Source organism: Hyperoodon ampullatus (genome assembly GCF_949752795.1).
Source record: "Hyperoodon ampullatus genome assembly, chromosome: 6".
In the NCBI taxonomy this organism is placed as follows: Eukaryota; Metazoa; Chordata; class Mammalia; order Artiodactyla; family Ziphiidae; genus Hyperoodon; species Hyperoodon ampullatus.
Window position 1 is genome coordinate 23755414 of NC_136919.1, and position 26362 is coordinate 23781775.

General features: G+C 50.3%; 1 protein-coding gene across 1 annotated transcript in view; it reads right to left on the reverse strand.

Moving 5' to 3' along the window:
- The window catches only part of SHB (SH2 domain containing adaptor protein B), a gene marked incomplete at its 5' end in the record, with an annotated part of 132726 nt that overhangs the window by 35776 nt on the left and 70588 nt on the right, over window positions 1–26362 (reverse strand). The window contains one exon of the mRNA XM_079705843.1: window positions 9506–9721. Within this exon, the coding sequence (XP_079561969.1) occupies window positions 9506–9721 (216 nt within the window). The remainder of the gene's footprint in view (window positions 1–9505; window positions 9722–26362) is intronic.

Genomic DNA, 26362 nt, shown 5'->3' on the forward strand with positions numbered 1-26362 from the left:
GAGGGAGACTGCGCATTGGTTTGGGAAGGTGGGGGGCCCCCATGACCCAGAGTCTATGGAAATACCACAAGCTTTCATGACGATGAGCAAACACTTGCACTTGACTAAAACTCTGCTCCTATGACAACGGTCCTCTGTTGCTTCAACTTTCTAAACATATGTTCTGCCTCATCTCGCCTGCTCCTCATAGTAAGACAAGTATTAGAATTCCCATTTTACAGCTGGAGAAACTAAGGCCCAGAGAGGTGAAGCCCCCTTCTCCCCTGCAGTTCAAGAGCAGGCCTCACTCTCCCCTCTGCCCGGTTACTGAAGGCTGTGCCTCCAGGTAGGTTGTAAGGCGATGGGCAGCCTAGCAAATGTTTTGGTTTGCTTTTCCAGGATCACCTATGACAGGCCTCTATGTTCTCCTTGCAGACACACGCAGGCCCCAGGGCACCAAGCTGCTACGTCTTGTGGGCAGTGCCTGAGAACAAAGGTTCTCGTTACGAGAGGGGGCAGTGGTGACTCCCCGAGAAGCAGGGCATGGGGAAACCCGCTTGGGCTCCAGGAATCCCATCTGGTTTCCAGGAACGCTGTCCATGCATGTACACCCAAGCCTGGACTGGGGAAGGAGGGCCTGGCACGAGGGGGCGTGCCTTCGTCCTCCTATTCTGCACCCCAGAAAGGAAGCATGGACACCGCTGCCTGGTGCAAAGACCCTGCCCCAAGGGCTGCTGCTTGGCTGCAGGAAAAGTAGGGACAAATCCTGATGAAAATGATGAAATGACCCAAACGCAGAGGACCTTACAGCTGCTGAAGCAAGCCACCTCCACCATCATAACTCATTTTATAAATGAGGAACAAGAGCTGCAAAAGGGACTGACTTGTCCCATGTCAACAGCTAGATTTGAACCTGGACTTGAACCCACGTCTGCTGAATCCCAGGGGCCTCTAAAAAGTTCAGCCCAAATCCTGTCTACAGTGCAACAGGTTCTCCAAAACAACAATAGTAACGATAATGATACCAAAAGCCAGCCTCCACTGAGCACTGACTGTGCCCCTGACTCCTGGCACCAATTACCACCTGGTTTTACAGATGAGGAAACAGGCAATTTGCCCCAGGTCATCCTGCTAGCAAGGGGCAGCACAGGGCTTTAAATCCAGACCCTCCAGCTCTCCTAGTTCTGAGCTGGCCTCAGTGTCAGATGGAGAATGCCCCTTCAGGTCTGATGTAGTGTATCTCCTGACACTTTAACCTGCAGACACCTACAGACACTTAGAATCAATCCCAGGGCCTGGGAAAGGGACTTCCCCCATCCACAAGCCTCAGAGGACCTGCAGGGAGCAGGCTGGGCATCTGTGGAAATGAGTCTCCCCTTCCAGGAGTCCCAAAGCCCCAGCCTAGCTGCTTATATGTTTCTGCTGCTGCCCCTCCACAGATGGTGGCGGGGGGAGGGAGGAATGACAGGAGGGGACAAGCAGGGGCATGGCTCTCAAGGGGTTGCTTGCCACCTACTGGCACACCAGTCTCCTCACTCACAACATGGCACCCGGACGCACGGGTCAATCCTCAAACACCCAGGGACACACTCTCGGCCTTGAGTTCACACCAGGGGCTGCAACCACAGCAGACAACAGCCACTCTCACAAACGCCACTCTTCATGCAGGTCCCTCACTCTCATTTGGAGAGAAGACAGGTATACAGCACGAAAGAATGACGTGAAAACGTATCATCTCTGTGTGAGCAGGCTGCATGATACCTACGTATTTTGTGTCCTGAAGAGAACTTGGGGTTGGTTTTCCTGAGACCTGATTTATTCAATAATTTAACAAATATCTGTGTGTTCGTTATGTGCCAGGCAATGATCTACGTGGGGACCCAGGTGTGAACAAGGCCGGCAGAGTCTCTGACCTCACAGAGCTTAAAAATCTCTATCCACACAAAGATCTCTGACCTGCCAAGCAGAAGAGCAAAGATATTCTACTAAACCTTTGGGTCTCTTCCACACAGGAGACAAACGCACTTGAAGAAAAAACATTCCTATCAATCTAATTAGCAGGCAAACCAAAGCTATGAAACACCAGTGTTTTTCTTTTTCTTTTTCTAGGTTACTAAATGAATTCATTCATATGTCAAGCAGAAAAAATAACTGGAAAAACCTGTCCCTCAGCCAAAGGAAGAGAATGATCCCAGTTCTCTGTTTAAAGCCCCCTTCTCTCTGCAGACCTGCTGTTCACACGTGTTAAACATTAATTACAACTGTTACTCATTACATAGCAAAAAGCCCCGAGTACAAACACAATTGTTAATTTCCTCCCAGGCCCAAGGCATTCTGGGAACCTGAGCAGGGGGCAGGAAGCACTGCAGGAGCCCCAGCGGGGCCAATGGTAAGGAGAAGGTGGCATGTGCTGGGTGTGCCAGGTGATGGTGGCAGTCTAAGATTCCCCGTGGAAACTTCTGCAGAGTCCGAGCCTGTTTATTCTGAGTACACAAGGATGAGTCATGGGCTTCGTGGGAACAGTGAGCCTGGAGCCGGGTCTGATGGACTCAATGTCAGCACTACCACCTTCAGAGCATTTGCGTTTCACGGTAACAGTGACAAGTCACGAGCTCAGCACAAAGTGGGAGCAACTGTTTCTGCCTCCAGAACAGCCCAAGCCACCTCGCCCCAGCACAGCTAAAGAGAATGTTCAGACCTGCCCTTTACCCACTCTCGATGTCAACACAGCAGTGGAAAGAGAGCCTGAGCCGAGTTCATTAGCTGTGTGACTGTGGGCAAGCTGCTCACCCTCTCTGAGCCTGAGTAGTGTCATCTGTGTGACGACAACGAAACCACACCCACCTTGCAGAACTTCATAGGGTTAACCCGTGCCAGCCTCCTAACTGGTGCTCACTAGCTGTTAATTGCCTGCCCCTCATCCCCTCACCTTCATAGGATTATTTTAAATTAGCCAACTGAACTGGCTCAGAGATGACTCACAGTTGTTTAGGAAACAGACATACTTGAGACCTTACTTTCCCCTTTCTCTGCCCTTTGAGCCTCACTTGATGAGCTGGGAAAATGTCAAAACTCAAGAGGGTGCCTGCCTAAGGGGTGACCAACACAGCATTAGCACCCCCCATGCTGACATTAACAAGTATATATCGGGCGGTTCCAGAATAAACCAATGCACACCCATACGGGATGTGGTAGGAGCACAGAGGGGACCCAGCCCAACCTGGGATGAGGGTGGGGAAGGGACTGGTCATGTCAGGGGAGGCTTCCTGGAGGAGGTGGCATGGACACCACCCGAGCAGAGCTGTGACACCCCCTCCCTAACTCCTCCCTGACCCCAGCACCTACAACATAGTATGTACTGAGTATACTTTAGGTTCTCAAAGTGGGGTCCCCAGATTGGCAGCATCAGCAACACGGGGGACCTTGTTGGAAATGCAAATTCTCATGCCTCATCCCTGGAACCTACTGAATCAGGAACTCTAGGGGTGGGACCCTGTAATGTTTGATACTTCTTCCAGGTGATTCTGCTGCACGCTCTGGGCAAACCAACCAATCAACAAACATGTCACAGCCAGAATGGGGAGGGAGAGCTGTGGGAAGAAAGGCAGTAGAGACCCTCTCACACCTGAGGACCAGTGGCCCAATCCTCGGGAGGGACTGAGTAAAGGATGGAAGAACCAGGTGGTTCATGGTGAGAACTATTGCTGGAATCGAGATGGAGTATTTCCTACAGAAGTGTTGCTTTCCACACTATCCATGCCTCTCGCTGCCAGGAATAACTGGGAATGAACTTCATAAATGGGCCCTCTGTGCCCCCTAAGTACCTCTTTATGCAGTATTGTTTTAATATATAAAATTAAATTTGATTTAATACAGCAAGCCTTCCCTGAGTGCCAACAACCATTCTCTCATGTGTGACCCTTTAGAGGTTATGAAGTCTTTTCATCCAATTTTTTCCCTTGATCAACACAGAGATCCAGTGTGATAAGGATTGTGATTATCCCCGTTTCACAGATGGGAGACTGAACAGCCCGAGGTCCCACAGCTGGTGAGTGGTGGAGCTGGCATGTGAACTTGGGATTGTCTGACCCCTGTTACTGTTCCAGTGGCTCCCGACACCAAGACACTGTGTTGAGCTTTCCAGGGCAGAGAAACTGGCCAAGGAGCTAGTGCGGAAGCCAGACAAGTACCCAAAATAAATATGTTCAGCACTGAGTCACATGTCTGTCTTCTATTTTCGCTGGGAGGCAGGCCTGTTGCTGGCTGAACCCAGGACATTGCCTGAAAAGTAGCTTCGAGGTAGACAAATCTCCAGACGATGAATCGAAAATGACTTTTGTTTCTCCTGCCACCTGGCACCCTGAGCAGGCACTCTGATCACTCGCTTCACAGAAGCAACTGCAAATCATTAAGGACGTAGTTTTTAACTTGACCCACTGAATTAAAAGGAAACGCTGATGCACCCTCTGTGTATGGCATGACTGCTGTGAGGTCTCCAGCAGTTCCCGTCCCTTCCCCGGGCCTCAGTTTCCCTAGCTGGACAAGGGGGAGTGGGATGCCATGGTGTGGGGACCCCTTCCTGTGCTGAGGGATGGCAAAGAGGACCAACCCGTGGGATGGCTCTGGTCACCCCATGCAGGCATGAACCTCCATAACTTGGGCTCCCACAGAATCCTCAGCTGGAACTGTTCCAAGTGGGAACATACACTCTAGGCACGTATCCTACCAGCTGCAGACGCACGGAGAAATTGGTGCAAGGGCGATGAAAGGCATGTGACATTTCCTGTGGGCTCTGGGAGGGCGAGGGCTCCAGCCACATTATATGCAGCATCTTGGATGGTGTCAGAGAGCCCAGACATTGACAGGGTAAGGTCTTGGGCTCTGGAGTGGGACTTCCCATGTTCAAATCCCGGCTCTGCAGCTGACTAGCTATAGGCTCCTGGGCAATCATTTCTTCTCTTTGGACCTCGGTTTTCTTATCTGTAAAAGGAGGAAACTAAGGTCCCAGGGGGTGGTTGTGAGGATTAAATGAGATAATGCACGCACAAGTGTTCTGTAAATACCAGCACTTTCCCAACGCAGTGCCCTTTTTTAAGCCCCACCAGGGCCCTCTGCAGTGGACACATTTGCCAGGTGAGGGAATAGAGGCCCCGGGACAGGTTCAGTCCCTGTCCTTCCAATGGCCCCTCAGAGATCTGAAGACTCCAAATCCATGTCTGCTTTGCCAGGTTATCCACCCAGCTCCTCGGCCCCCTGCCTGTGTGGCCACCTCCTGGGCAGGCTTCCTTTGTCCATCCCACAATTCGTGCCACAAAGCCCAGGGGCTGGTCAGACAAGCTGCGCCACCCCCAAGACAGTGTGGAATCACCCAGGCTGCTTCTCCTGCCCCACGCTGGGCAGGAAGCTGCAAAGGGGGGCTGGACCTGCCGGCTGTAAAGACTCCAAGGGGCGGTGAGTGGAAAACTCACCCCCTGGAGAACTGAGTGGGTGGAGAACTGCGTCCAGCCAGTTCTGAAGGCAGGTGTTTCTGCTGGGTGGCAAGGGGGCTGTCAGCCTGATGGAAGCCACCGCACCACTCTGTTCGCTGCAGCTGGTGGTAAAACTGACTGGGCATCTGTCCTGGGGCTGGGATCAGCTCAGGCCATGTGTGTGGCTTGGGACTCTGGTGTTGGATGGGTGCGGGCAGGGGTTCTGGCTGAGGCCACCACCAGCTTCCTGGAGGGAGGGCAGGCAAGGGAAGCCGAGGGCTCCTGGGGAGCTTGCGGTGTCTCTCATTCACCTAGCCACAGAATTCTGAGAAAAGGGAAGACTATCATTCCCAAGAAGCTAGGACCACCTCACACCCTGCAAGAGCTGTTTTCGCGACAACCGGGAAGGGATAATCAAGCCTTCCCGAAAAGCTGCACTGGCTGAGAAGGCCTACTTCTGCGGAGAATGCCAAAGCATCCCTTTGAGAACAGCCTCGTTTCACGAATGCAGTGCAGGACAGCACTTTGAAAGGCGGAAAGCACTTTTGCTTCGTAGACTGAATCACAGAGGTAGTTCAGAGGCCTTCCCTTCTCCTGGCCTTTGACCAGCATGCTGGGATCCTGAAGGAATGAAGCTTGGAAGCAGCCCTGGAGAGGGCTGAAGGCCAACCTCCCACTGCAGGGCAAAGCCCTCCCAACACCAATCCTGCCTCATTCAAGCTTCTGCTGGCAAATCTTGGTGAGAGGAAGCTCATTATACACTTTCAGGTGTACCTGAAATTCTTACCACTCACTGTGACCCGAAATCCCTATGACTCCTTCTTGGTGGGCCTACCTCTGCCCTTTGGGGGTCCCCACACCACACACCTTTGGAAATCTGAAAGCACTGACCAGGTTCCCTCATGCAAGCTAAACAGGCAGAATCAGAATACAAGGGATGCAGGGACTTCCCTGGTAGTCCAGTGGTTAAGACTCTGCGCTTCCACTGCAGAGGGTACGGGTTCAATCCATGGTTGGGGAACTAAGATCCCGCGTGCTGTGCGGTGCGGCAAACAAACAAACAAACAAAAAACAAGGGATGGAAAGAGATGCTAACGATATTGCCCAGTGGATTCTACCCCGGCTACAGATCCTGCACCCCAGGCTCTCAGGGCCCATCGCAGAGCTCCCGAGGGCCCAGAGAAACTGTGTGGGGCACTTCAAACAGCTATTGTGATAAGGAGGACGAGGCCCAGCCCAGCACTGCACTGCTCCCTGACACCACCAATGACGTGCTAAAGCGTGTGTCACACACACTACTGATTCAGATGGGAACGTTATCCTTTGTTTCTGAGCAGCCATCCTTCCGGGTTTACAGACAGGACCACGGCGGCACTTTAGCGACCTAATCGAACTGTTTCAACTCGTCCTTTTTACCTGAGAGGTGGCCCATCCACCTCGTTCCACCAGCACTTTGAGGCTAGGAGACAGGAGGGTGCTCCTTGGCTGCAATGCCGCACCTGACAGGCTCTTTCCACAGATGTGGGGAGGGATCTGGTCAAGACTAAAGGCTGGTGCTCACAGCATCCCTCCAGCCCAAGTGAAACAGCTGCCTTCTATGCCCCAGAAATCAGAACCGAGCCAAAAGCTTCTTGGGGAAAAGCATAATCGGTACCCACCCCAGAGCAAGACACACAATTGATGAGGTAAGTGACTTGATGAGACACAGGTGGGGATATGAGTCTGAGTCTACTTTCTATCAGCAGCCTAAGAAGTTGACCTATAATGACACTTGTGATAGCAACTCAGCAACATATAACCATGTGGCTCAGAAACTTATCTGGAGATAGTTCTATCTAAGACCTTGTGATCCTTTGTGAAAAACTAAATGTACAGTAGTTTTAAAACCAGCTTTGGGCAGAAGTGGGCAAGTTCTGGCCTGAGAGGCTTCTGAAGAGATGATGTCCTGTAGGGCAAGGACTTTTCACTTTAACATGCCAGCAAATCACCTGGGGGTCTTTTGACTCTGCAGGTCTGGGGTGGGGCCTGAGACCTTGCATTTCTCACCAGTTTCCAGGTGATGTGATGCTGCTGGTCCAGGGGCCACATTTTGAGCAGCAAAGCACCAGACTAGACTACAGCACCTAAGGTGACATGACCTGCAAGGTGGTCAGTCCAGGAGAGGGTGAGACGCCACACCGCCTGGAATGTCATCTCTTGCCATGGGCCCTTGGTGTCTAGGACAGTTGTCACATGAGCCCTTTAGCCCTTTAGTCAAACTGGTGTTTGTGAAGAGCCACCTCTGGGACATCATCGGCTCCGTTCTAGTTCCTCCCACACCCGGGAGGAACACAGCCTTGTCAGCCATGCCAGGGGACAGGCCTTGGATTCCCTTGTGCCGAGGGCAGAGGAGGCTGTGAAATGCACGGGAGAGAGCTGAGGTGACCAAGGACCTCAGCCACATGACTACTCTCGGCTCTGGCTCTTGGCTGGCGCTCACGGCCTGGCAGGCGGGCCCAGAACCTACAGCACTGAGTCTCTATGGTGAGGGAAATGCCCCACCAGTGTCATGTGCAGGAAGCTCAACAGGCTCAGAGAGGCAGCAAGGAAGCCCGTGGGACATGTGGATGTGTACCAGGAGGGCTCACAGGGATGGCGAAGGAGGCACAGGACTTTTCCAGATAGGACACAGCAGGGAAGGGCACTTAGACAGAAGGCATGGGACTGCACGTTGTGCTACATCCAGGGAACTGTGAGCAGTCTGTGCTAGAACAGTCAGAACTTCGAGCAAGGGAATCAAGATGAGTGGAGGGCAGAGGCCTCACTTTGGGGGGCCAGGAAGGGAGGAAGGGTCTAGTTGTGCATGAAAATGGGAGATTCAAGGCAAAATGAATCTTAAATAAAAATAAAAACTCTCCCTTTCTGACCTTCAATGTGGTAAGAATTAAATTAGTCACTTGAGGGGCTTCCCTGGTGGCACAGTGGTTGAAAGTCCGCCTGCCGATGCAGGGGACACGGGTTTGTGCCCCAGTCCGGGAAGGTCCCACATGCCGTGGAGCGGCTGGGCCCTTGAGCCATGGCCACTGAGCCTGCACGTCCGGAGCCTGTGCTCCGCAACGGGAGAGGCCACAGCAGTGAGAGGCCCGTGTACGGCAAAAAAAAAAATTAGTCACTCGATGTCTCTTTGTTTATATGCCTAAACTCTTAGAAGCATAAAAATGTTTTTGCATCTGACTTTTCCCCTCTTAACATTAAACATAAGCATTTCCCTAGGTTGTTACAAACTCTGTGTCAACATCACTTTGTAGTGGCTGCACAATATTCCATTTAACCGACCCCCATTGCTGGACATTCAGGTCATTCTCCATCTCTCATGATCATCATGCCTTTTCTGTGCTTTAGATCATAACCTCAGCCTGGATCCTAAGGACTGGGGTTAGGATCAAAGGGTGTGTACATAGCTTAGGACAGGTGACACATGTGGCAGACTGCTTTCCATACGGCTGTGGGAGAGGAGAGGCACCTGAGTCATTCAGGGGCTCTAGGCCAGGGGTGGGGTCAACTCCTGAGGTCAGGATGTGACCATGGCCTGTGCTCTGTGGAGGGGCTCGTGCTGAAGCTGGGACAGGAAACGCAGCAGCCCTGGATGCATGCAGGCCTGTAGCAGCTGTATGACAGGATGGAGCCACTGGGCTCCACAAGGCCCAATAGGAGCCACTCTGCAGATTGATTTTCTTCTAGCTTCTAAGATTTCCTTCTGAAATCTGAAATCTTGGCTTCAGTGAACTAGAGCATTACCAACAGGACCAAGACAGAGTCAGACAATGAGATCATCTGGGCTGTCTCTGGGGATGGGGGGAGGGACTGGAACGGAGACCCTGGAGGCCAGACCCAGGAGTTCCCCCAGGCCTGGCCTAAGGGACTTCCTCCAGGACCCTCCTCATCCTTGAAGGGCCCAGCTGTACTAGAAACCCTGTGGTTTACCTGAGCAGGCAGGGACCCGTGCACTTACTCCCTTTACAAAGGTGAGTGCCATGCAGGTCAGCGGCTGCCTCTGAGCAGGGCCACCGGCTCCTTACCTGCCAGAGCTGGGATGGTGACCCGGTTCCACTCCCATGGCTGGTCGTACTCATCGGCGGGCCTGTCGTCATCCTGGGGCAGCTTGCTCTCCCGCAGTCGGGGGCTGACCGTGCTCTCTGAGTCGGAGTCCATGCTTGGGCCCTCGGGTTCGTAAGGGGTATCGTATAATTGGATGCCTTTGTGCTGGGACCTGACGCTTTCCTGCCTCTGAAATTCTGCAGTCAAAAGGGAAGGAAGCAGAGATGTAAAGCATGCACAGCACGTGCTTCCTCACCTGGGACCCACCAGGTGACACCAAAGGAATTCAGAGCCGCCAGCCAGGGAGGTGGAGGCTGTATTTAACTTCTGTCCCACCCCTCGAGGGTGGGGTCTCTGCTCTCACTGCTCAAGGTTTCCTCACAGAGATCTCAGGCTCTGGACCAAACAACAGAACGAGAAGCCTCCCTGAGAAGCCTCCCTGCCACCGCCTGCAGTCTTCAAGGGCACAGCCCAGAAGTGAGCGTGATGTTCCGGGCGTGTTCTGAGGACAGGCAGAGCTCTCAGCCCCATCACTTACAGAGGCGGGGGTGGTCTTCCCACTAGGGCAACTCCCTGGTCTCTGGACTTGTCACTCCCTAGCTATAAAACGGGAAGATTGGGCCAAACGACCCTCAAGTTTCCACCCAGCTCACATATTCATTTTAAAGACCTAAGAAGCCAAGAACCACCCCCAGGGGATGCAGGGTCACTGATTTTTCCCCTACAAAGCCCCAGGAATGACCCTTTTCCTGCATTTCTACCTCCCCCAGGGCCTGCCTGTCTTCTAACACACTGAATACAGCCAAGAAACTTGAGAGCAGATGTCCAGTTTCACTTCTGAATAAGGAAGGAAAGCTCTTAATCTTCTGGAGAGGATGCCAAGGCCTGGCTCCAGTGTGGGCTGAGGGGCGACTGCCCATCTAGATGAGGCCCCAGACAGGGCATGTTCCTTTCAGCGAGAGGCCAGCAGTGGCTGAATGATGGATTCCAGGATGCTACGATCAGGTGCTTCCTCCTCACACAGGGGCACTTTTCTTGCTTTGATCATAAACACCCACTGTGTGCAGGGCCAACGTGAGGACAGGGGGAAAGGAGTGGGTTCGCTGTTGAGGCTGCTCTCGGCAAGCCCACTGTTTCCAGAAGAGATACAACGGGCACCTAAATCACCATAATACTCTGCAGCAAAGGGGCTCCTGCAGGGCCTGGGAGGGATGAGACAGGAGGAGGGATGACATTTGAACTGACAGCTCTGACAAGTGGAAACAGGAGAGGGACAGGATTCCCTGTGGTAGGACCAGGGCAAGCCAAGGCAGTGCAGCTGGAGAGAACGTGCTCACTGCCCACTTTCTTGTTTTATTTGTAAAATGTATATAGCATTTGCCATTATACCATATTTAAGTGCACAAGTCAGTGGCATTAAGTATATGCACACTGTTGTGCAACCATCACCACCATCCATCTCACGAACTTTATCTTCATCCTAAACTGAAACTGTCCCCCACTAACTCCCCATTTCCCCTCCCCCAGCCCCTGGCAACCACCCTTCCACTTTCTGTCTCTATGAATTTGAGTACCTAGGTACCTCATATAAGTGGAATCATATGGTATTTGGCCTTCTGACAGTCTTATTTCACTTAGCATAATGTTTTTAATGTTCTTCCATGTTACAGCGTGTGTCAGAAGTTCATTTCTTTTTAAGGCTGAATAATATTCCACTGTGTGTCTATTCACTGTTTACTTTTGCTGGAGCACCAGGTCCAAGGAGGTGGGAGAGGGGCGGTGGGGCTTCATAAAAAAGCACTGAGGGGCTTCCCTGGTGGCGCAGTGGTTGAGAGTCCGCCTGTCGATGCAGGGGACGCGGGTTTGTGCCCTGGTCCGGGAGGATCCCGCATGCCGTGGAGCCGCTGGGCCCGTGGGCCATGGCCGCTGAGCCTGCGCGTCCAGAGCCTGTGCACCGCAACGGGAGAGGCCGCAGCGGTGAGGGGCCCGCGTACCGCAAAAAAAAAAAAAAAAAAAAAAAGCACTGAGGGTGGTGAGAGTGAGCTATTTAAGTGGCATCTCAAGGCATTCTCCAAATCAGAGTTCCAGTGCCATAAAGATATAGTAGAAACCCACAGGAGTCATGTGCCTTGAAGAGCAGTTGACAAAACACATGAATGATGTCAGCCTTTCTGAGAAAGAGCATTCTTTTAGACTGGGCTTCATGATCCAAGGCCAGTTCATAGGGTCGACAAAAAATCCACCTCTGCGCACAGGCCCTGATACAACAGAAACTAACCAATGCTGGGTAGTGACCTTTAGTGTTGACATTAAATAGCGCTGTGGTAGTATCTCCCAAACTTCACTGAGTTACATACGGACTTCATGATTTTGCTGTTTTCAAGTACCACCTGGCTTATTATTTACCATTGTTATTGATGTTGCCTCATTTTTTAGAGTAAATAAATTCACTTAAAAAGGAAACTATTAATCACCATCCCATAAGCCATTATCCTTACCAAAAACAGATGATAAACATAAAAAGAATGAACAAGAGGGAGATGCAAGAGAGAAGAGACATGGGAACATATGTATATGTATAACTGATTCACTAAAAAAAAAAAAAAAAAAAAAGAATGAACAAGAACAAAACCAACTAGGTGGGTACTACTGCCGGGAGGCAATCCCAAGGCTCACTTTCTCTCTGCTGAAAAGGAAGACGGCAAGTACTGGAGAGCTGGTGGGGGCAGGCGGGAGGTCTAAGCAGCAAACCAAGATACTTTCTTTGGCAAACAAGAATAACCTTCTCTTTTTAGAAAGAAAGTAAATGAAAAGGGAAAAACCTCACTACGTGGTTCTCAGGCTGCCTAAAATCATGTCTCCTCTGAGAAGATGTCCCTTACTTTGGCGAAACACGGCTTTATTGGGTCCCATGAGTAAACTGGGACGATTTATTAGTTTTGAGGATGATGCTTTCCTTTTTATGGGGGAGTAAGAGGAGAAGAGAAGAGCTATAAAAGGCAGGATTTGGTCATTTTAAGGCGAAGACCAACTGTAAAGTACTGGAGACAACTCTGTAAATTACGAAATCTACCAAAGTGCTTGCTTTGTGGGGTCATCATCATCCGCATCACTGCTGCCCCTGGTTCTAAGGAGTGCAGTCTAGCTTCCTGTCTTTGGAGAATTCCAAGGGATGGGGACACTGGGAATGCAGCTGACAGGCACTGACATAGGAAAACCACCTTCCACTTCATCCTCTTTCACAAGCAGGACCAGCAACCACTGACATGTACTCTACAGTTTACAAAGCACTTTGCATGCAAATCGTCATTTAATCCTGGGCCACAAAGCAACTCGTGGATGCACTTCTGTGGGCCCCCAATAATCATGAACATCCTTGCTTTCTCTCTCTCTCTCTCTCTCACAGAGCCCAGCTGCAAACAGATATTCCATGAATGTGGGTGGGATAAATGAATGACAACTGACAGCCAGAAACCCCTCTTTACTCCCAAATTCCAATCTATGAAAGTCCCTGACTTCAGTGATAAGGTACCTGGAACAATATGAAAAATGCATACAGCCCAGTATTACACGATATTCAGAAGAGATGGATATTCTACATAAACACTAGCTTAAAAGGAAAACATGTGCAGGGAACAGATTAGCTATTAAATCAGAGGGACTTGGGCATACACCTCTCAGACAGGATTTACTGTCCCCAAAGCATCTGCACCTTACCAAAGCTGAGTTAGGAATGGCATGCAGTTAGGGTAGGGGATGTTATAATGGCAATCATTAAAACAAGCTTCCTCCCTATTACATGGTGAATTCAAATTTTCATTAAGGCCTCAACAATAGGGAGCAGTTAAGTAAATTACGGCATGCTAACTGGATGGAATATTAAACAGCCATTAAAATGATAAATCTGAAGATTATGTAGCTACATGGAATAGCGTGCATGAAATTATGCTAAGTTAAAAAGTGAAATGCAAGACTGTTTATGTGTTGAGCAAACCGTATAATGTGGGCTTTCTACACAAGTCCTGGGCGATGTGAACAATGCCCCAGAGGAATTCTACTCCTTGCTTAGGAATTGCGGAACACGGTCATCACACACTTTGCCCATAATATCTAAACTCTGATGACAGCAATGTTGTAAGTACAGATACACATGAATAAAGGACAGAAAACCTGATACAGAAGATAAACAGCTACTGTGTATAGAGGGAGGAATTATTGCATAACAATTTTTCAAAGTTGTTTTAAATAATGAATAAATATGTTAGTAAAGAAAAAATGTAGTTAAGAGAGGATCACATGAAAGTAAATACGATTTTAAGTTGGGCTTATAGGAGCTGTGTGTTTCGGAAGCAGCTGCCTTTGCCTGAGAAAACACCCATTTAAGGGAACATCTCCTCTCCCAGGAGATGTCTGCCAAGAGCCCCAGGAAGTCAAGGGCAGTTGCGCCAGGCCGGCTCACCAGACATCACTGTCCCCTGCCTAATGACCAGGCCCGTCCTCCTTATTACCCAAACCGATCTGGGACGGTCCAGAGACTGACCTAATAGGGGAGCTGGTAACTGTATGTTTTAAGTCACAAGTTATCTGGACATCACCATCTATAAATTCATGGAAAATGACCTTTAATATTGGGTGGCAGGCTGTGATTTTATGCCTCTTAGGCAGGGAGCAGGAACATTAAATTGACAGGGTAGAGATTTCTGTCGACTTCTGAAGTAGAAAGGTTTTCAAGTAGAACTATATAGGGAGGAAAAAAAAAATTAGAGCACTTTGTTTTAGAATCGGAGAATGTTAGAACTGGAAGGGGCCCTGGGCGTATTCACCAAGGGCACAGAGCCAGGAGCGTGAGGCTGGTGTGCTGACCAAGGGCTGTGGCCCTGAGAGGCAAGGAGGGCCAAGGGGATCATCTGAGTGAGGGGCCCAGGACAGAGCTTGGTGCAAACCAGGGGCCTCCTGAGTGGCTCTTAAGTGTTTCGAGTTCCCCAAGTCCATTGGCAACAAACTACGCTTTGCTCTGGTGTTCACCAACTCTGTGCCTCCCCCTCACAGTTTTTTGTTTGTGTGTTTTTGTTTTGTTTCTTTCCTTTGGCTGTCAGGAAGCTCAGGGTTAATTTTGATGCTTAACCTCAATAGCCAGGTTAGCTTAGATATTGGGTAGAATCATTTTCACTTGCCCTTCCTTCTATGTGGATCTTGATATCTATTATAACAGCCTCATTATATACATTTCTTTTTATTATGCATAGCCTCAGGTCAGTATTCTGAAAGCAGGCGGACACACATCTAACGAAAAAGACTAGAAGAAAAAAAACCTCTTCTTTACCTCTTTACCTTTCTTTCAGGAACAGAGAAAGGAAGGCAGGGCTCGGCCTCACCTCTGGGAAACAGGCCGAGGAAATCAACGGACTCGCTGGTACACCCAGCCTTCTCTGGGAGCACCAGCATCCACCTGTTCTCACAACCCGCTAGGCATCTACTGAATGCCCAGCACGAGAGGAGACGGAGATGAAGCAGACACAGTCCTGGTCTTCAGGGAGCCCTCGGGGAAAGAGGGCCAGAGCCCCCAACACAGACAGAGGAGGCTTAGGGTCCTCAACAGGGAGCAGATGTGACCCTACAACTCAGTTGAGGGAAATCTGGGAGGGCCTTAAAGAATTTAGACATGAGGGCATGGCACAGTGGTACGGCAGGGAAATTGGGTGTTTGATGAAGGAGGGACCGAAGCAGAGGCACAGGGGCTGGAAGCACGAGGTGTATGTGGGGAAGGTGGGCCGTCCAGGGGGTCCATTGAGAGGGGACGCCGAGGCAGGTGGAAGTGGTTCTGGACGGCCTTGAATGGCACAGGACAGCACCCCCAAGACTGTCTAAGGAGAGGTGCAGGGTGGAGAACCCCCAGGCAGGGTGGAGCTGGGCGGGGTGAGGCTGGCACAGACATGCAGGAGCCTAGCTGGAAATGACAGATGCCAGCCTGCAGGCCCCTCACCTCTAATTTTCCCAGCTGGTTTGTCTGGGAATCCACACCAGATCCCAAATGACAGGGTGGCAGAGCTCAGTAGAGATGTGTGGCCAAGGAGGCCTCCAGTCCCAGGCCCTGCCATCCCCTGTCAGCCCAAGAAACCTCTACTCAGCCAGTGGTGGGCCTGCCTGGCTGTGCCCTCAGGCCTCCATGGGCTAGAGCTGCATTATTAGGACAATGCAGCACCACTGACTGGTGCTGCCCTGCACTCGCCACCTGGGAGGCAAAGCCCCGGGTCCAGGAAAGCGACAGGTTCAACAGCACAGTGTGGTGGCTGAGAACACTGATCCTGCCAGGCCGCTGGGGCCCAAATCCTGGCCCCAATGGGGGACCCAGAGCAAGTTGCCCCAGTTTCCTCATCTCTGGAGCGGGGACAACAGTGTCCAGGATGTTATGAGGATCAAACGAATTCTTGTACGTTCAGTGTTTAGAACGGCGCCTGGTGCACAGAAGGCACTCCGGGAATGTTGACTTCATTTCAGTTACCACTACTGGGGCATCCTTGGAATACCATTCCAAGAGCCCTCCTCCTCTGAGATCACCCTTCATCCCCCAGAGCCACAGAAGGCCTGCTTACGAACTCTAACAGGCAATCCTGCGCTGGAGATGACAGGGTTTCACCACCCATCTATGAAACTTCCATTTCTGGATCCACAACTTCTGATTTTAGCTGCTGCTTTGGCAATCTCTCGCCTCCACCTGGGAGCTTTGCTCCAGATCAACTCTTGTGCGGAACACAAAACACACAGGGAAGGGCTCAGTGCCCGGGAGTCTAATGACTACATTTTACAGATGGAGAAACTGAGGCCTGGGGAAGGACGAGGCCCCAGGTCCTCTAACTCTTAGACCAGGGCTCTGCTTCCTACCTTTCCCAGGTGCTTCCTCATGTCTCTTTTATCAGACTGTCTTGTTTGTCATCTTCTGGAGGCAGGGGCATCTACTTCGGTCAGGCCTGAGGTGTTAAAAAGCACACCCGGCACCACAGCCCAAGTGAGCAGTTCCACAGGAGGGGCGGGCAGCTGTTCCTAATTAGACACAGCCGAAATCCAGCCAAGTTCCGGGCACCACATCAAAGGGAAGGCAGGGGACGCTCTCCTCATCTAAACTGTTAAAACATCTGCTGGAGAAAGACCCTCCTCCTAATGAATGCCTGAATGCAGGGGGCCCCCGGAGGCTGAGGTGGCAGCATGGGGCAGCAGGGGTCCTCAGGGTGCACCCTGCCAGGCAGCAAGGGTAGGGCAGCTTGGAGACGGAGCCTGGACACAAATCCAACACAACACAGGCAGAGGCCCCACCCCCTCCTCCATCTAGTCTGGTTTCCGGAGCTGTCTAGAAGCCACGAGACTGACTAATTGGAGTTCTCTTACCATCTCTTTTCCAGGCGTGCACAGAAACACCCCAGAAAAAGAGGGTGAGCTCTGTGGAGCAAGGGTGTGGAAAAAGAACAATGGTCACGTCGGCAGGAGCAGCGCAGGCCTGTCACTGCCCGGTGGAACCTGCACCACTTGCTCTTTTACGCTCAGCCCAAGGGCGACGGGAAGGCCCAGGTGTGAGTCAGGGAGCCCGGTCTGATCCCTGCCCTTGGACATCTGTACAGGACGGGGTCTCCCCTGGAGGGCCCTGTTCTGTGGTCCCTGGGGGAGACAAGCCCACAGCCCTGATGACACCGAATGTGCTTTGCTCATGATTTAAAAGGCCACATGGGCCTCTTCACAGAGCTCTCGGGAGCTGCCTCCAATTATGGCCAGGCCCTTCCGCCCTGCCCATCACTCTGCACTCTTCCAGTGACTGCCTTCGCGTGCACAGGCCTCCGAGCGGCTGCGGGCCCGAGTTCTGTCGCCATCCCTTGCAGAGACTCACTGAGGCGAACTTGCCGCTCCAGGATCCCGGCTGCTCCCAGGCTCAAGGCAGTGCATCAACGAGCATCCATTTAGAGCAGCAACTTTCTCAGGAAGACAGCTCTCTGCTTCCATGTCAACGGAAGACCCACATTCATAGGCAATCGGAGAGCCTGCCTGCTTTTCTTTCTCAAACATCACTGAGCCCGTACTGGGTGCTAAGGCGGACCCCAGGCCAATGCTGAGCACTCACGTGGTGTGAGACGACGCTCCCCCCACCCCCAAAGGAGCCGTGGTTTAGCAGGAGAATCGGGACACCAGCATCCCTAAGTGCTGAGTGAATAACAGTTACGAGTTACTGAACACCTGCCTGTGCCTGGCACTGTTCTGGGTGTTGGCTGCATGTCATTCCTTGTCCCTATGACACAGACAGGCAAAGGTGACTGGCAGCCTCAGAGCCTCCGCTGGGACCAACCTAGTTCTAAAGTGGTACAGACAGTGGCAGCTTGGAAGAGGCAGAAAGCAAAGGCAGTCCCAGGGATTTCTAAAAACCTTAGGGAGAAGGTGGCATTTCAGAGGATCTCAAGTCCTGGTGCAAAGAGGTCCCTCAAGGGCCACAGAAGCTGAGGGGCCTGCCTGGCATCACAGACAATGAATGGGGGGCCCAGGGTAGAATATACTCAAGGAAATAAGGAAGATTCAGACGGGTGAAGACAGGGCCCCAGGATAAAGGGCAACAGAGCCAAGTTGTGGACAGAGGAAAGCCTGAAGGATTGTGAGGTAAAACCAAAGACTGAGTTGTCCTGAGCCCGGGGCTACTGAGGAAGAGGAGATGGGGAGTGGCTAGAAAAGGAAACTGGGGCTGGGCTATGGAGGGCCCTGAATGCCAGGAGGAGGGGTAGGAAACTGGAAAATGTGGGCCAGCAGTCTCAATCAGGTTTGCGCTTTCAGAAAAAAAGCTTTTACAGAAGCTGGCAGGAAACACCAGGGCGTGGTGATCAACTGTGATGACCTGAAGGTCCGACCCTCCAAACAATTAGGTCTCTACCCTTTCAAATAGTGGAGAGAGGATGCCCAGGGCTCCAGAAAGAAAAACACACTCCAGCGAACAGTTCCCAAAAGTGGAAAAGAGAGCATTTCCACTGGGATACGAGGCAGAGTCAGGGTGGTACCAGTACCCTCAGGTCAACCTCAAGAGGGGCGGGCGTCCTCTGACCCCCATGCTGCAGACAGAGGCTGGGGCCCAGGGGGTACTGCCAGGGGCCTTGGCAAACAGAGCCAGAGACGGTCCAGCCTCGTGTCTTCCAAGTATTGATGGACTGTACTTACAGAGAGGGCTAGCCACCCCTCTGGTGCAATCTTCCAGTCTGCTGGGCACGGTGAGGTCTCAGCTTCCAGAGAGGCCTTGGGCCGCACTCTAATGTGATAAAGCCACGGGGGACAGGCTTTCACGCCAGACCACCTTGGCTACACCCCTCACTGAGCAGCATCACCAGCCCTTTCTCACGGAACCTCCCAGAGCAAGCCTTGGAGGATCCAAGACCACATCCAAGTCCCCTCTTCACCTGCCTGGTATGAAATCTGCAGCTCAGATAGGCTGACTGGTTCAGCCAAGGTCTGGGAGACTCAACTCTCAATAATACACTTGAAGAGTGCTGAGTGCCTATGGTGTACCAAGGTCTGTGCCAAGTGCAGTGCCTCCAAGTTCTCACTTAATTCTCACAACACCTCTCTATAAGGGGGTGCTGCTGGCATCACCACTTTAAAGACAGTCACACAGCAAGCCAGGGATGGAGGCAGCCTGACTCCAAAGCCCATGCTCTTAAACATGCAGCTGTCTATATCGCCTTTCCAACACTAGTTGGTGCTCCTTCTGCTTCACCAGGTCCAAAATAACATGAACATGTTCAGGTCAGCAGGGAATGCAAGCACTGGAAGAGCTGACTCGGTCGCCTAACTTGGTCCTAGCTTCACCGTGCTGAGTGACGCCAGGCAGGTTACTTCCTCCCTCTGGTCATCAGTTTGCTCATTAGTCAAGGTAACTCAGGTCATCTTGGGCTTTATCTGACCAGGACCACACATAGGTACCTATAGGAATCGTTAGGCAGTCTGGGAGGAAAGCAAAGGATGGTATCAGGAGGAAGAGAGCTGCCCATCAAAGACGTATTTAAGCACATTCTAGATCTTTAGAGGGGTGGCCAATGCATGCTGCTGGTCCCAGGTTGGCTGGCTCTAAGCAAGTGATTACAAACTGGCATTGGGTGCAGGGTGCCAGCCTCCCAGGGTAGAGCCAGGGACCCCTTCCAGGCATGACCCTTCTCTCCATCTGTACCTAACAGCCCTCCTTGCCATGTGACAGGTTTGCAGTCAAACTGGTCAAACCCCACCCATACCCATCTGGTGGAGGCGGCAGCTCTGGGGCTGGTCGCGGGGTCACTGCCTCATGCTGAGGGGTGCTGCTGGCGTTGTGCCGCATGCCCAGCACAGCTGTCCGGGCGGAAGCAACTTGCTGAGATCTGGCAAGCTCTCTGCCCCAGGCTTCCTTGCTTTGGAACTGCTTCAAAAGAGGAACTAATCTCCCTGAGGACTTGTAGACAACCTCAGCCTTCTGGATAGTGATGACGAGGCTGCCGGCCTGGGACCAGCCTGGCCCTCCGCTCACTGGCTGTGTGACCCTGGTCAGCTGCCTGATCCACTGGGGCTAAGATTCCTTCCAGGTGAGGCAGGAGGGGGTGAAGCAGATGGTCTCAGAGGCCCTTCTGGCTCCAGAGACCTCAGTCTGATTCTACAAAGAGTGGATGTTCACACAGGCTTCTTGTTCCAGTGCTGTAGCTCCAGCACACGAAGGAAGAGGGGACATACACAAGAGCACCCATCCTACAGTGCGCAGGGTCCCTGACCTTGGCATCCTAACCACCTTCCAGCAAACTCCTCCAAAATTCAACCCCAATATGCAATGAGAACCCTCTGCGAGGAGAAGCTCTATACCAGCACAAAGTTGTGTTTTCCTGCCTGTGATTAATTTTGTGGGTCAACCTGAATGGGCCACAGGGTTGCCCAGATACTTGGTCAAACATTATTCTGGATATTTCTGTGACAGTGTTTCTGAATGAGATTAACATTTAAATCCACAGACTGAGTAAAGCAGATTGTTCTCCCTAATGTGGTGGGCCTTGTCTAATCAGTTGAAGGCCCAAATAGAACAAAAAGGTTGACTCTCCTCCAATAAAGAGAATTCTTCCTGCCTGACAGCATTTGTACTGGGACATCAACTTTTTTTCTGCCTTCAGACTCAGAAACTGAAACACTGGCTCTGTCTAGGTCTCGAGCCTGTTGGCTTTTGGACTAGAATTACACCATCGGATCTCCTTGTTCTCAGGCCTTCAAACTTGGACTGGAACTACACCATTGGCTCTACTGGGTCTTTCTGACTCATCTTGGGACTGGCCAGCCTCCATAATCACACAAGCCAGTTTCTTATAATTAATCTCTCTTATTGGTTCTGTTTCTCTGGAGAACCCTAACTTATGCCTCTATGAAGAATCCTTCCTCACATGCTTACCACGCATGGTCTTAGGATGGGCTGCTTGCCTGCTCCCCTTCTCAAACAGTTCCTGAAAAGACTGTGTATCAACACAGAAGCCAGGTCTATAAGAAAACCTCTTTATCACAATGCAGAGGGGACCTGCCACTTTTCCTGACCCTGAAGAACTAGGGATGCAGCCAAGCCTCAGCTCTCTTAGAGGAACCTGCAATTCCACCCTCAGGAGACCTCACGGTAGCAAAGCCACTGCAAGAGTGGGGATCTCAGTGGGGATCCCTACTTGGCCCAGGAGGGACCACCTGCCAAGAGCCAATCCAAACTTAACGAAAAAGACCAACAGCAAGACTCCCTCATTCCAGATAGAACTTTCTGGACCACAAAAAGTTTGTGTGATTTGGTTTTTATAACCATCTGGTTATAGACAGATCCTAATGGTCAGAGCCAGCAACCCCATTTAATAGGGCAAACAGGAAACCCAGAATCAGACGGACTTGCCAAAGTCAGAGTGAGAAATCCACACGATTCCTACTCTACCGGTCTTTCCGACTGTACTATTACATCTTGTATTTCTTGGTGTCGCAGCACAAAAAACCCGATGGAGTGTTTTTGTTTTGTTTGAAAGAAGGGTGGGGAAAGGGAATGTGTGTGTGAGGTGCTATACACAAGAATTAGGAACCCGAAAGCTACCACTGTTCAGAACTGCTTTCAAGCGGCTCTTTCCTGTCAACAGCTATCACAGATTACACCATCCATACGACCATCTCAAGAATTTTTGGAAGGAAACATCTGGATAATGAATGTTTTTATGCTGGGAAACACAAGAACAGCCCCTCTTGGGGCCCTAAAAAGGTGTCCTGAAGAGACTCCATACTGTGTGAAAGGTGCCATCAATGCCTGGAACATGAGAGCAGAGGCGCCATGAGATGCTGAGTAGAGATGGCCTTCTCACCACTGGTGGCCTTTTCCAACCAGCTACCCTCTAGGAGCCCCAGAACCCCAAGTCCGAGTTTCTGTTTGGGTTGGGACCCCATGTATCGAAACCCCAGTGTGTTAGAGGTGGTACAGTGGCTCAAAGATGAATCTGACACTGTCACTAACACCTCCCTTCAAGAAGCTAGGATGGTGCTTACCACCCCTGCACTCCCTCAATGTTAGTGGTGAGGGTCCCTCAGCCCAGGGACCCTGAGACTCTACCATGGTTCTAGCCACCTACACACTCAGCTCCCACCCCCACTCCAGCTTCTGAGGGCCGAATTCAAGTCCAATCCATCTTGACACATCCCCTGCGAGCCCTAACGTAAGCAGTCTTTTGCCAATTCAGAATTTAGCACAGGAAAAAATATTTTTAATACATTTGTCTACCTTAGGAAGGGAGCCAAACTCACTGACTGGTGGAGGGAGTATAAACTGGAAATGGCCTTTTCAGGGATCAAACTGGTGAATCTAACAAAAATTAAATACCCTAAGGCCTGAAGTTCCACTTCTGGAAATCAATTCTACAGAAATACCCAGACCCACAAGCAGAAATAAATATACACAGATGTTTGCTGCAGAATGTAAGAATGAAAAACTTGAAACAAGTGAAAAGTCTATGAATAGGGGAATGACTGAATACACTGTGTTACAGTCACATTATAGAACCACTCAAAAGGACTAATGACCTTGGACAAGATCTGTGATGCAGAACGATGTCTAGTAGGATAGCATTTATGTAGGAAAAAAAGTGCTGGTAGTATGTAGAGATGTGTATTTTTGTAACCTAATGGGAAAAGGGCTAAAGGAATATAAAACAAATTGTTAATGATGATTCTTATTTCTGGAAGAGAGTTCATTTTTTAATTTCCTATAGGCCTGTATGTTTTCTTACCCAGAGCACATGGTTTTTTAATGGAATAATTTAAAAAATATTTTTAAAGGAAGTTTCACGTGCAGACGTGGCACATAAAACTATCCTCTTTATTATTATTATTGTTCGTGACAGCACTTGTTGAGGGTCTACTTTGAACCAGGCATGGTGCCAACAGCTTTATATTGACTGCAGGACAGATGGGGAAACTGAGGCTGAAACAGGAAGAGTAGGTAAGTGAGGTCGTGGGGCAGTGCTGGGATTGGCCACATCTGCCTTCATCAGAGCCCGCGCACACTGCCCTTCTTGCTCCCTGATGCTTTCGGGAAGCACCATGGCTGTGGAATTCCCTCATCTTCTACTTAACATTCCTGTGGAACAGGCTTCCGATCAACAGCTTCTGCTTTTGTGACTGTTTTTAAACAATTACTGTTTCATGTCATGTTTACACATTTGAAGTTTAGGAAATAGAGTTTGGAGGAGACCATGTTTTGGTTTTTAATGCTAAGATGTACATATTAATTATAACACAGCCCCCAAACATGCCCCTGGTCATCCGTGGAGGCACTCCATGCTTAGAGACACGTTAAAGAACTGTAGTTACAAGTCTCGGCACCACAAGCAACTAAAGCTTTCCCAAAACACAGCTACGAGGACAGGCCTGATCCCTGAAAGCATTTGGGACCCATGGTTTCACTGCAAAGGACCCCACCCCCCCAGGGGCTTGTTATCCTTTCCTCTAAGTGACAAGTCAAGGTAATTCCCATCAACCAACACTGACCAGCAAGCTATGAACCAAAATCAACTTGAGATGTGTGATAGCAAACAGGCTGCCCTTTCTGGGGGATGGGTGCTCAGGGAAGCAGGTCTTCCTGCTGGACCTTCAGGCCCAGTCGCAAAAGAGGTTGCCTCCTGAAAGGCGACTCCTTGCCGAGGGCATCAGAAGGGATTACAAGCAGCTTGACAAGTTCTTATCCATAGGAGTGACACAGGATTCCGGCTCCAACACAAGAAAGGTGCTTCGGGAAATGGAGTGAGATCCTGACCCTGGAAATCCATACGGCAAATGGGTGAGGGAGGAGGTCTGGACGTGGCAACCTGCTTCACTAGTTCGTTCTTTCACTTGCTCTTCCCTACGGAGCTCCCGTGTTGCTGGTTTATGGGGAAATGCTGATCAGTCAAGCCTGGTCCTTGCCCTAGAGAAGCTCGCAGCATAAAATATAGTTTTCTCTGGGTCTACGTGATTATGTGTGTCATCTGCTTAAGTACCACCAGGCTAAAAGGATCACACCCTAGTGGAGAGGCAATAGGGAGCCATCGAAGGCTTCTGAGGAGGCCAAGGGGTGAGCAGGGCTCCCGGTCTGCCCCACCTCACCTTATCCTGTGCTGGGGGCTGGGCTAGTCATGTCCCTGGGAGTCTGTTTCCTCAAGTTTTAGACTGCATTCTCACTGCTGCCTTGCCACCACATGCAGGGTGGCATAAATGAACTAAATGATGACTACATATTATATCAACCATGGGTCCTATTTCAAGTGTTATCTGTGGGGTGCCCGTGAGCCAGAATCAAATGCCACGGGTGCCAGAGATGGAAATAGGGTCTGGGGAGCACCAGAGTATGTGTGTGTGTACTTGCATGTACAAACATACATGCATACACATGTATGAACATACACATGTATGTACATACACATGCACAGTCACATGCTCACACGCTAGGCCCTCTAGCAGTCTAACCCCTCAGAGTCCCTCATGCTACCCTGGTCAGTAGGTTTTCTCTGCAGAGGTGGGATGGGGGTGGAGTGCAGGGGTCAAAAGCATTTCTTATCAGGGGCACACAGGGTGAGTGATCGGTGAAGAGACTTTAATAAAATGACAAGTAGCAGCCCATGTGACAAGAGATACTCAAGGCCTGCTGAAGCCTCTTCCTCTTCCTTTTCCCTGGAACAAAATGAGACTTAGAACTTGCCTTTGGATTAAGTCTTAGGACGCAGTGAATGAGAACTGGGGCGGGGGGGCAGGGAGGGAAAGAAAGCCTATTTGAGTGTGTATTAAATTCGAAGAAAAAAGAAATCACAGGAAGAAAAACGAACCAAACTAAAAATAAGGCAGCTCCAACATTATTGCTAGACAGAAAATATAACCCCTGCTAAGCAGGGAAGCCAAACTGGTATGAAAGAGAAAATATAAAGTTCCCACCTAAAAATAACTGGAGGACTAACATGGACTCACCGTTGAGAAATAACGGAATTTCTGAAATGAGCCTGAGACTGCAGTCTCACTTGGTAGGGAGGGGTTGCCGCAGTCTGGAATGTAAAGTTCTCTTCCAACTATGAAGCTGGCAATAGAGGACAGAGATCAACTCAAGAGCATTCCTATCTGTTGGTTCAAAGACCTGCAGAAGATTCAGACAAGCCAAGACCTGGCGGGCAATGGGCAGAGCTCGGGCTGTGGGTCAGGAGCCTGGCTGAGCTCATGGCCAGCAGACCCTGGGCTCCTTGCACCTTCCACGTCTGTAAAGTGACTAAATGTTAGGCTGATGATTGATCTCAGTTGTTCATTTATTTACTATATCACCCCTTTTCATACTGTTCCTTCCTTTCCACATTTTATATTTATATATAGTTGTAGCAACCCAGTAGCACAGAAAGTGTCCATGGGATCTGGATTTGACTCTCAGATTCAAGCCACTTCCAAGCTGGGTGCCCTGGAGAGTCTTCCAACCTCTCTGGGCTTCCAACTCCTCAATGGCCAAATGATGTCACTTGACCCAATAAGTAACAAGGGAAGAGTGCTGTGCGTGACAACAGTATTGTCTTCTGTCCCTCCCCGCACTCCAGCATGTTTCAAACCTTGACTGTCTTGGAATAAGTGCAAATATAATTCAAATGATTAGCCTCTCACTTCCCCCAGTAACGTAGTGCTTTAATCCCAGGTACCAAACGTGTTGGCAGCTCTAATAGACTGACTGGTGTGCACATTTTGGAACCAGACTCAGTAGCCTTAGGTTCAAGACCTGGCTCTGCCATTTACCAGCTCACACCCTTTGGGGGTCAACTTGCCCCAGTAGAGCCTCAGCATCCTCTGCTGTGGAGTGGGGAGAATACTAATATCAACTTCATGAGGCTGTTATAAAATAAAACCAGACAAAGGATATAAAAACAGCCTTGTAAACCATAAAACCCTGTGCAGACGTTACAGATTAGAGCAGCATATATATACATGTGCACAGATAGACACACAGCCTTATTTCTAGCTGACATCTGGTATAAATGACTCGCCATTCCATCAGTTTATGTTCACAAGGAGAAGACGTCCCATTTCATTTTTCTTTTGTAATTTCAGTCATGTACTAGGTCTTTCACTGATGCTGAACAAACAGAATCAACTTCTATCTCACTATCAATATTTTCCATATTTATCCCCAAAAGGAAGAACCCTGCAATGTGTGACAAAGTTCTGAAAAGACATGATCTGATTCCAGGGTTTAGAAACATGACATTTTTTTTTGCATGGTACCTACCACCGAACAATTTGGAAACACTGTGGGGAAAGGAGTGCTTATGCTATATAAAAAGCCCCCAGTAACTGGAACC